At 56.1% G+C, this 10,052-nt stretch overlaps 1 protein-coding gene across 2 annotated transcripts; it reads left to right on the plus strand.

The window, feature by feature from the left end:
- Positions 1 to 749: 749 nt before the first annotated feature.
- Positions 750 to 9,630, plus strand: BLACAT1 (BLACAT1 overlapping LEMD1 locus). Of its 2 annotated transcripts, none has more exons than XR_009531054.1 (2): positions 750 to 830; positions 8,492 to 8,566. XR_009531054.1 is itself a non-coding variant. In XM_060088437.1 (2 exons), exon 2 carries the CDS (start codon positions 9,529 to 9,531, stop codon positions 9,628 to 9,630), a length of 102 nt encoding a protein of 33 aa, XP_059944420.1. In that variant the 5' UTR covers positions 785 to 830; positions 9,491 to 9,528. The 2 variants fall into 2 exon arrangements, 1 of the variants encoding a protein (XP_059944420.1); XM_060088437.1 differs by lacking the exon at positions 8,492 to 8,566 and adding an exon at positions 9,491 to 9,630 and having other exon boundaries at positions 785 to 830.
- The last annotated feature ends 422 nt before the right edge of the window (positions 9,631 to 10,052 follow it).

A 10,052-nucleotide genomic window follows, 5' to 3' on the forward strand; every position in this document is an offset into this window, starting at 1 on the left:
CTTCCCTGGGCTTGTCAGGTGGGCTGGAGCTGGCAGGCAGGCTGAGCCTTTCCTGTGCTCAGTGCCCGGAAGCCAGGATTGGATCCCAGCTGCGGCCAGGAATCCGAGGGAAGGACCAGACCGGTTGGTCTGAGGATCTTCGAAATAGAAGGCGGGGCCGAGTGCGGGAGCAGGGGATGTGGAGGGACACAGAGTGGGGGGCGGGGGGGAGTGTAGAGGGGAGCTAGGCCTGCAGAGATGGGGAGGGGCAGTCAGGCAGAAGAGGGGGCCTCCAGGGAGCCGCCTCAGGTCTCCTGCCAAAAATTAAACCATAAAAACGCTGGAGGAGAGCAGCAGGGGAAGGAAGGAGAGAAAAGAGATGGGGAGGGAGGGAGGAGACAAAACAGCCCCTCCACACCAATAGCCCAGCAGGGGGATGTGAGTAATACATGGCTGGTTCAGAGGGAGTGAGATCAAAAGCGAGTAGATACAAGAGGTTTGTGCTTCACCAACCAGACAGCCAGAGGCTCAATGAGACCTTTGTTACCCAGGCCCAAGTCAGGGTTGAAGGAATAGCTGACCTCCCCTGCCTGCCCGGCCTGCCCTCACCCACCGGCTACCGGCTGGGGGAGGGGCGGCCAGGTCTTCACTAGTGAGTCAAGTTGAGTTGGGCACAGCTCAGACCAGGCCAGTGGTGGGCGGGAAGCGGGAGGAGGCCTGCCCTCTCAGGGCTGGGCCTGGAGCTTCTGGGGGTAAGTGGAGGAGTGAGTGGCTGCCTGGAAGTCAGGAAGTGGCTCTGCGGGAATGTGAGGGAGACCGCGAGGGAGAGGGGCCCTCGCTGGGCCCACCAGGTGAGCAGCCCCTTGGACCCCCGCCCAGAGCCCAGCGTCCCTTGGGAGGGGACTGTGGTCATTCTGCTTGGAGCCCACGGTTTTTTACAAGTCCTGAGTCTGGGGTTTGGGGACCCATGGGAGAGGAAGGGAAGGAAAACCAAAGGCTTCTGGGGTTGGGGGCTGATGACCCAAAGTTCAGGTGGGAAGTTTGGCCCTAAGTTTGGGCAAGACTGGGGTGTGCTGTGTGGTGTTGCTGGGGAGTGTGCATGGCCCAGTTGAAGGAGGTTGCTCCAGCCAGGGTCCTGCAGAGATCCAGGGCCTCTGAGCCGTGGGGGGAGGGCTCAGGTGGGGATTGCAGCTGCTCCCTGGCAGAGCTGGGGCCTGATCTGGTCCTAAGGCCTCTTACCGTTCTGTTGGGGGTCCCTGAGAGAGGTCAAGGCCATGTGCAGGGATCTGAATCCCCTGGGGCTTCCCTGAACTCCTTTTCTCCGAGGCTGATGCAGGCCCACAACTGACGCATCACAGGAGAGGGAGTAAAGAGACAGTACTTGTGCTTAGAGCACATCTTTCCCCGGGTCCTGAGACCTTGGTTCACCTCGACTCAGCTCTTCACCCTAGTCCTAGAGGTGCCTGTACCAACCACCATATCCTGCCGATGAGGGAGGCGGAGCGCCAAGAGCCCCCCCCCCCACCACCACCACCACGGCATCGCCCAGGGATGGCTCCAAAGCTGGCTGCCCTCAGCTGGTGGGGATTTCAAGGTCAGGCCCTTTTCCTGCCTCCACTTAGGTCTGAAGACAGAGATCCTTCCGACCACTCCCGCCCTTGTGTCATGCAAGAATGGGTGCAGTTGGTAGCCACCTGGACTAGTCTAGGAAGTGCAGGCCAACCCCCAGCCTTGGGGGTGCTCAGGAAACTCGTTCACCCCTCTAAGCCCAGGCCTTCCTCGGCCCTCTTTGCTTCCTGTGGCTGGACTAGAAAGGGTTAAGCTTTGTAAGGACAGAGCCTAATATGGGGCCGGTCTTGGGCACCAGCAGCAAGAAGCTTTGAAAAGATCCGGCCTTATTCTCTAGAGGAGGAGGTAGTTAAGGACCCTGGGCGGGGGGCTGGAGGCTAATCAAGGAAATTTGAGGAGGTCCTTTATGGCCAGGAAGCCACCCCTCCTCATATCCCAGAGTGAGGCCCATTGTGCGGGGCTTTTGTAGGGCAAGAACTGGAAACTCATTACTGCGATGGCTTTAATGCTTCAGGGGCCCGGGCAGGTGGTGGGGGATGGTAAGAGAATGTGACCTGGGGGGCCGGGTACTTCCAGGGAGGCAGTGTGGGTGTGTGGGTGGGGTTGGTGGGAAGGTGAGTGAGGGCTCCCCAGGTACCCCCAGCTCCCTGCATCCTTTTGAGATTCCTGCCGCTGGACCCCCTCAGCTCTGCTGTGGCCTATGGCTTTTCATTCCTATGTGATTACTGTTCCAAACTCATGTAGGGCTAAAAGCCATGGGCTACAGTGAGGGGCGCGCTCCTACTCCTGCAGCACCTGCATCTCCCCCCAGGACCAGGCTAGGAGGCAACCACAAAGGGGGCTCTGCTTGGGGGCTGTGCATGCAGGGGATCTGGTAACCCGGGATCGAGGTTAGGCTGTGTGACCTTGGCCAAGTCACTTCCCCTCTCTGGACTTGGTCTCTCACTCTGAGATGAAGAGGCTGGATGAGTGATTCCAGAGGGAAATTCCCTTAGGATGGAGGGAAACATTCAGGGGGTGCTGGGATTTCTGAGTTGGTTCCTTTCCCCTTGCCAAGTTACTGAGGTGTGTCTTGTATCAGAGCTTTGGGGGCTGGAGTCAGGGGCACTGGACCACACAGCACTGCACTCAGGCCTTTGCTCGGTGCCTCCCGGACAGCCTCTGCTTCTCGGCCTTGCTCACGTCTCTGTGGTCAGCTCGGAATCCTCAACCTTTTTCTGTGTGAGAGAGACCTCGGGACTTCTCAGTGGCTGAAATGAGAGAGCTCAGGCAACAGAGTGAAACTAGGAAGGCAGCTGTTGCCCATGGGCTGCAAGTTGGAGCCCAGGGTCCCCAGCCTCTGGTCTGCTGCCCAGTCCAGGCATTTGCCTCCCTCCTTCTGGGTCTGTGAATGGTACCTGCTCTCCCTATTCCTGCCTGCCTGCCACTCATCTGGCCGAGCTCCCCATGCCTATTTCTGCTCTCACGTTTAAATCTGCCTAACTCCATCCCAGCCATCCTGGAAGCCTCTAGCAGATGCAAATAAGGCAGTCTGGCTAGAGCAGCCGAGGAACAACCCTCGCCTCCCCTTTCCTTCCAGCCCCCCGTCTGCCTAAGACCACTGAAGAATCAGAGGGTACTATATTTGGTATTGAGAATCAGAAGGCAAGTTACTTAGAATGTCTCAGAGCTCTTAATTTCCCCTGCCGACATTTACCAGGCATGATTCGATCTGTCTCACCTGTACTAACTCATCTAATCCTGGAAACAGCCCTATGAAAAGGATACTATCATTATCCCATTTTACTTATGGGAAATTGAGGCACAAGGGAGCTAAGAAACTGGCCCAAGTTCATATGGTTAGAAAGAGGCAGGGCTGGAATTAGAATCTGTGCTCTTGCCACGTCATGCTGGGTGTTGGGAGAGCCAACAGGCAGATGCATGGGAAAGTGCTGTTCTCACACCAGGGCCTCTTCTCCCCAGGTCTCTATTGATGTATGTCCACAAATGGCCCTGTGGTCCAACTCTAATCACCCTTTGTCCATCACAGGTTTTCCTTTTCCAGCAGGGGCAGAGGGGGGAAAATGAAAACAATAGGAGAAGCAAAGAGCCTGAGCCAGCTGGCTTTTTGCTGGGGCTCATCCAAGCCACTTCCCCTCTTGCCCCAGCTTAGATGGTGCAAGAACAGGGATGAGAATTTGCCAGGGTTTCCCCACTTTCCCTCTGGGTTCTCTTGGCCAGAGATCAGAGGTGGCTGGTACCTTCCCCCACCTCCCTCCTTGTCCCGCTGCCCACTCCTGCTCAGAATGAGCCTATCCTATTCCTACAAGGACATCCAGGCACCTGATTTGCTCCCACTAGCTCCCCAAGTCCTAACTGAAAATCAGGTTGAAGCAGTGCCCCCTTCCTGCCTACAGCTGAGTCCCTTCCAGGAATCCTGTTGCACAATTTGCCAGGAAGGCCCCGGCACTGGGCTGGGCCTGGGAAGAAGAGGACAGATGACCCCTTCAAGGATTGTTATTTCTCTGTGAAGCTCCAGCAAGGCTAGGCTCTCAGTAGGGGTTGCTGGGTAAATGTTTGTTGAATAAATTGTGAACTGGGAGAACAGGTGGCTGGGGTAAAAGCAGTCAGCTGCCGCAAGCAGGGGCACAAGACCAAGCCCACAACTCACCTGAGACAGTCCTACCTTGCTGCGCCTGGGCCTGGGGTGCTTCTGGGGTTAAAAAGTTGCAGCTCCTTTCTCTTCTTTGACTCTGCCCGCTGGGGCAGGCCTAGAGGAGATGTGCAGTTATATATTTCACATAATTGTTGAACTGAATTGAATAGGCAAGCTGTCCTCATGCCCCCTCCCGGAGGATTCACAGAGGGCTGCATATATCCTGTCACCTGCCTGCAGACAGCTGAAACCTAAAATATTCTGAGCCATCTAAGTCTTTTTCACAGTCTTCAGAGATACCCAGCGTAAGGCCTCCCTTGGGAGAGTGGGCCCGTGTTTCACACTGCTGTGATTCGAGTGAATCTCTCTGGTTGTATTCGTCCCATGGAAATGGAGTTGGACTGCTAAAACTCTGCTTTCTAAATGCAAAGACTATTGAAAAAAATCTCTCTCCCATCTTTAGAAGGGGATGGCACTAACGTTTGACTTCTGGGGCCCTTATAGCACTGATGGTCTGGACCACCACGTCACCATGTCAAGCTGATGACCCCAGTCATGCTTGTGATGACCCTTGTGACGGGCCAGCCTCAGACAAGCAGGCCTGGAAGACCCTGGAAGCCAGGGTAAAGACATTTCAAGACTTTTAGTGTTTTGACCCCTTGAGCTCCCAAGGCCCCCAAGTCCCCCAGAACCACTGGTAAATGCGAGGCTGCCCTTGTACTTTTGAAAGGTGAGGGCAGTTTCCCTCTTTCTCCATAAGTGGGCAAGCAAGAAAAGGGGGGAGGATTGGCTTAGGCAAGCCATCAAAGGCAGATGGGACCTTGGCTCCAGATTCCAGGCACTCAGTAAGCCAGAGGCTGGAACTCAGTCTCAAGCAGGCCAAGAAGGAGTTAATCTCCAAGGAGAACTGGGCTTCTCCCAGACTGGAAGCCTGTGCCCAGTTTTGCTGCTGCCAACCCTGGGAAGAAGGCCTGGGATCTGTAGTTTGTGCCACCACCCACCCCTGGCCTGCCTGTTTATCAACATAGTGTTGGAGACTACAGTTCCCAGAAACCTACCGAGGCCAGGCTTTGGGGAAAGGGGTGGGGTGTGAGGCTCCGAGGAGGCCCGAGGGAGAGGGAGAGGGGAGGAGGTGGGGAGAGAAAACCCAATTCACTCGCTTTTTAATTCTTTCTCCTGGTGTGTCTGCTCCACCGCCGGAGCTAATCCCCCAAATCCGGTCTCCTAAGCCGCAGCTGCTTCCCTTCGCAGTGATGAATGGCTCGGGGAGGGAAGGTGAATTCATATTTTAATTACTGAGGCGCGGTGCTAAGGGAAGCTGGGGAGGGGGCGGGGGCTCAGCATTGTCCTCGAGGCTGAGGGCACCCCTCCTCTCTGGGTCACTTCTCTTTTGCCCTTTACCTGAGGTGGCGGTGGGGCAGAGTGAAGATGGGAGGGCCTTGCTGGAAGCTACTCTGCTTCGGGAGGTGAGGGGATTGGGGTGGGGGGCAGGGGAAGGAATATGTCCCTTTTTTGTCTGTCAGAGAATTCCAGGCTTGTCCCAACACTTGTAAATATCTCCCTATCTTTCCAACCCCTACTGCCGCCCACGTTGATGAATGACGTTGCCAAAATTTGAGACACCTAGGAGTTTGTGGTCTGCAAGCCTGGAACCCCAGCTTCTTCCTTACCTTAGTTTCTAGCCAGCCCTGACTCCCTTCTTCCTCTTGGTTCTTCCACCATTCAAGCAGTCTCTGACCCACTGCCCCATTTTTGCTGAAGGGGCTAGAATCGGAGGACCCTGGAGGGTGCCTGCAGGGTCCTCTAAGAGAGGAGAAGTCGGGGTGAGAGGCTTGGGGAGGGGGCAGCAGGGAGGCTGGGGAAACTCCTGGTGGCTGGGGATGATGCTCTGTGGCTTGGCAGCGCTTCTGCTTGACCCCCACAAAGCAGACCGGCAGAGGATATTTAATGCCCCCGTACCCCACACCATCTCATCTGGACCTGAGCTGGGGCCAGGCCAGAGAGGAGGATGCGAAAGAAACCAGGGCCAACAGCTTGCAGTCAGATGCAGCCAACCGTGGGACAGCAGCCGTTTGTCCAGTGTTCACCTCCCTTTCCTTCCTATTCTGGGTTTTGGGGGACTGTTTTTCAAATCCTTAGCCCCTCCTGGGCATGGAAATTAAGGTTAGAGGGGAAAGCTGCAGAGTGGGAGGGGAAGTTTCCATAGCGAGCACGGACCACGGATGAGCCGGGGTGGGGGCGGGGGGTGAGTGGGGAGTGCCCCCAGTCAGTCCACTGGCTTCACTGAGACTCCCAGACTGTTCATATCAAACATTCAGACCCCTTTCCCCTCAAGTAGAAACAGTTAGAGGAGGTTCTTCAGGATCTGACTCCTCCAGGGAGACCCCCAGCTAGTGTGAAGAGAATAAGGCAGGGGGCACAGAGCAGAGAGAAGAGCAGAGACCACAGCCCAGGCAAAGGGGGTCCCCAGGTTCCTGCTGGTAGGGCAGAGGGATTCTGAGGGAGAAGGAAGGGGGCTCACAGCAGCCCTGAAAGTGGGATGGGGCTCTCTGCCCCAGGTCTGTCCAGTGCAGGGGCTGACCCTGTGCCACCAGGGCTTGGAGTCGTGCACCTTGCGATGAAGACCCCGTCACTCCCGTCACTCCCTGGTAGAGAGTGGGAGGATAGCCAGGCACTTCAGATCAAAGACCTGAGCTCCCCTGGGTATACTCTCTGCCCTTAGAAACAAGGACCCAGCACTGCCAGTGAGGCAGTTGGCTTTCAGATACACCTCGGGAGCCAGGTTGCAGCCCGGTTGCAGCCCGTAGCCCAGCTTTGAGCGGCTTCACTTGGCCCTCCTCTCCTCTGATGTGTAGGTCCTGGTTCCTTCTCCCAGCCCCCACCGTCCTCACAGTGAACAGAAAACTCTCGGCACGTTCTCATCTTTCCCAAAGGATCCCTGGGAGGCACAGTCACTGGCAAGGGAGAGGGGAATGTAGGGGGTGTTTTTGTGTACATTTTGCTGTTTTTAAGAAAGCAGGCATTGGATGGGAAGTAGGGTGGGGACGGAAGAGGATCTCTGAACCCTGGGACCAGAGACTGTGAGGGTGGCGATGGGGGAGGGATGGTCACAGCTACCTGCTGGACTTGCTTTAATTGTGAATTCCTTCCCCGGATCAAACGTGTTGTGCCTACTGATTCCTCCCCAAATACTTTTCCTGTACTTGTGGGAATGCTTTGTCGATAGTACCCTTGATATACCCCACCTCCTGCAGCAAAGAAAGCGTATGCGTTAACAATTACTGATCACAAGGAAACCCACGGCCCGCCCTCCCTTCTTCCTAATCAGGCTAGGATTCCTAGTGCCCTTTCAGCCCCTTAGCTTTGGGGTCTAAGTGTTAAACCTTGATTAATCTCCTGGAACCCTGAAATGAGGAAATGAAGGCCCAGAGAGGCACAGTCACTTGCCTAGGGTGACACAGCATGCCGGCGTCAGAGCCAAGAATAGAACCCAGGCCACCTAAGCCCCCATTAAGATCCCCGTCTTTCTCTAGGTTTGTCACGGGAGGGATCCAGAGATAGCTTCAGTGGATAGATCTAGAAATATAGTAGTTGTGTCTTGGCTCTGTCTATATATATCCTGGAGATTGCTCTCTGCTCTCTATATATACTCCAGGAGAGTGGGTGTGTGGATGGTGCTAGAAAGCGGGTATTTAAATAACCAGTCTACCTACCCATGCTGACTCAAGCTGGGCTTCCTGCCCACCCAGCTGGCCATTGGAAATGCATTGCACCTATTAATTACAGTCATTAGCTGGATTACCAGGACACTGAGAGGGGGAGGGAGGGGAGAATCCTGACAGGACCCACTCCACTGTGGGCACTGTGCTTGGTGAGGGCCTACCAGCTGGGCCCTCTGCTCTGCCTGGAGAAACATGAAGGAAGTTTGTCCAAAGGAACCAGGTTGGCCAGGCCTGTGGAACTATCCAGAGAGCCACCAGCCGGGCCCTGCCAAGTTCCTCAAAGACAATGGAAGCACTTTGCAGGTGTGCCTAGCATCTGGGGCATTGGACACTATGCAATCTCTATTTGCATAGAGGGGCTGGGAGGGGGGGTCTCTTTGTAGGAGGGGCTGGGCCAGGGACATGGCTCATGCTTCCTTATTCCAAATCCCTTCCTCTCAGCATCTGGGCTGTCCCTGGTGTTCTTCCCAGAGAGACGAGTGATCAAACCAGGCCCAGGATGCAGGCGTGACCTCAATGCAGTGTGCTTTCTTTTGTCCCGGCTGCCCTGCTGGAGCTGACTTGAATGTATTTCTGCTCCCTCCAGGGCAGGCCCAGGGGCAGAGGAAGGGCAGAGAAGTGAGCTGGAGGCATCTGCGGATGGCTGAGGCCAAGGAGACCTCAGTGAGTGTTTGGAGAAAGGGACACTTTCACAGACTGAGAGCTGGTCTTCTGAAGCCCCCTCCCATGCCGCAGATACCAGAGGGGCCCCTGCTTCCTGTGATGAGGGTCGTGTCAGCCAGAGGTGGGGGACAACATGCCCAGCTGGGGTAAATCTAGCCTCAGCCCCTACCTCAGACTGACTTTTGTGCCAGGGAAGAAAGCATACCCTTACCCTTATATTCTTACCCCCCAACCCCTCTGCCCAGCCTAGGTGCTCAATAAAATAGCCTGTTGGCTAAAAGAACTCTGTGCTGTCTGTTCTCTACTGAGGAGGATGGGGATTTGTATTGCCCGGAGTGGTCAAAGGAAGTGCTTTATGTTCCCTATAGATTTCCCTGAGGATTTCAGACAAATTGGGGCTGTTAGGGAAGGGAGGAATCTGAGACTCAGTTCCAGGTGTCAGGGTAGAGGCTGTGCTGGATGAGGGACTTCCTTCAAGGTCCCCAAAGTCCCACACTTGGATTATCGGACTGTGTGATCTAAAGGTTCCAGTGGGAACCCCCCACCTCTAACCTGTGCAAGGTGGCACAAGACAGAGCTTATTTTGAGCTGGCTTGCTTCCTGTTCCCAAGCATAGGTGTGTGGTGACGAGGGGAGGCAGGGGGGCGGGAGGGGGACAAAGGTGGCCACAGCCGGGGCCTTCTCTTCTCTACCCTGGACTCACCCAGGCTCCAATTTGAGGAATGACATCAACTCCACCGAGACCGGGAAACACTGAGGTTTCAAAGAGGCCTTTGTTTGGTGGCGCGCCCGGTCCGCCAGCGGTGTGAGAGGTCTAGCGGGGCCTGGGCAGCCTCAGGAGGGCTCCAGGATGTTAACCCCAGCTTGCCTCTCTCTCCTGCCTTTCTCCTGCCCCCTCTTCCTCCTCTGCCTTTCCCTGCAGATCTTCTCTGGTGAGCAGCCCCCAGCCTGGCCCAGGGCATGCCCCAGTTCACTTTCGCTTGCTTCTGTGGCCTCCACGGTTTCTGCAAGATGAAGAGGAAGAAGGAGGAAGTTCACAGAGAGCGGGAAACGGCGGTGTGAGCGGAACCAGGGCCCCTTCTTCAGCCTCCAGCAGGTCCTAGGCCTGAGGCGCCTGCTTCTGTCTGAGGCTTGGAGCAGGAAGTTTCCATCTGGCCAGGGCTCTTCTCAGGCGACCCGACCACCTGACCCCGTCTAACCTGCGAGCATCAGCCTCCTGTGTGCCCTGGCCTCCTCCTGCCCCTGGGTTTCCAATCCTGAGACCTCCCTGGAGAGAGGCCCCAGTCACACCAGGGGAAGCCCAGGACCTGCCGTGTGCCTTCCAGAGACTGAGAAGCCCCAGGGAGGCCCCAGGAACGGAGCTTCTTCCTGTCCTGAGGTCCGGAGGGTTCTGGGACTCTGCTCAGGGTAACCTCTCCCATGAGGGACACGCTGCCTTGGGCCAGGGGAGCTGTTGCTAAATGGGAAACTGGCTGCTCTGCCAG

Source organism: Mesoplodon densirostris, chromosome 2 (genome assembly GCF_025265405.1).
Source record: "Mesoplodon densirostris isolate mMesDen1 chromosome 2, mMesDen1 primary haplotype, whole genome shotgun sequence".
Lineage (NCBI taxonomy): Eukaryota > Metazoa > Chordata > Mammalia > Artiodactyla > Ziphiidae > Mesoplodon > Mesoplodon densirostris.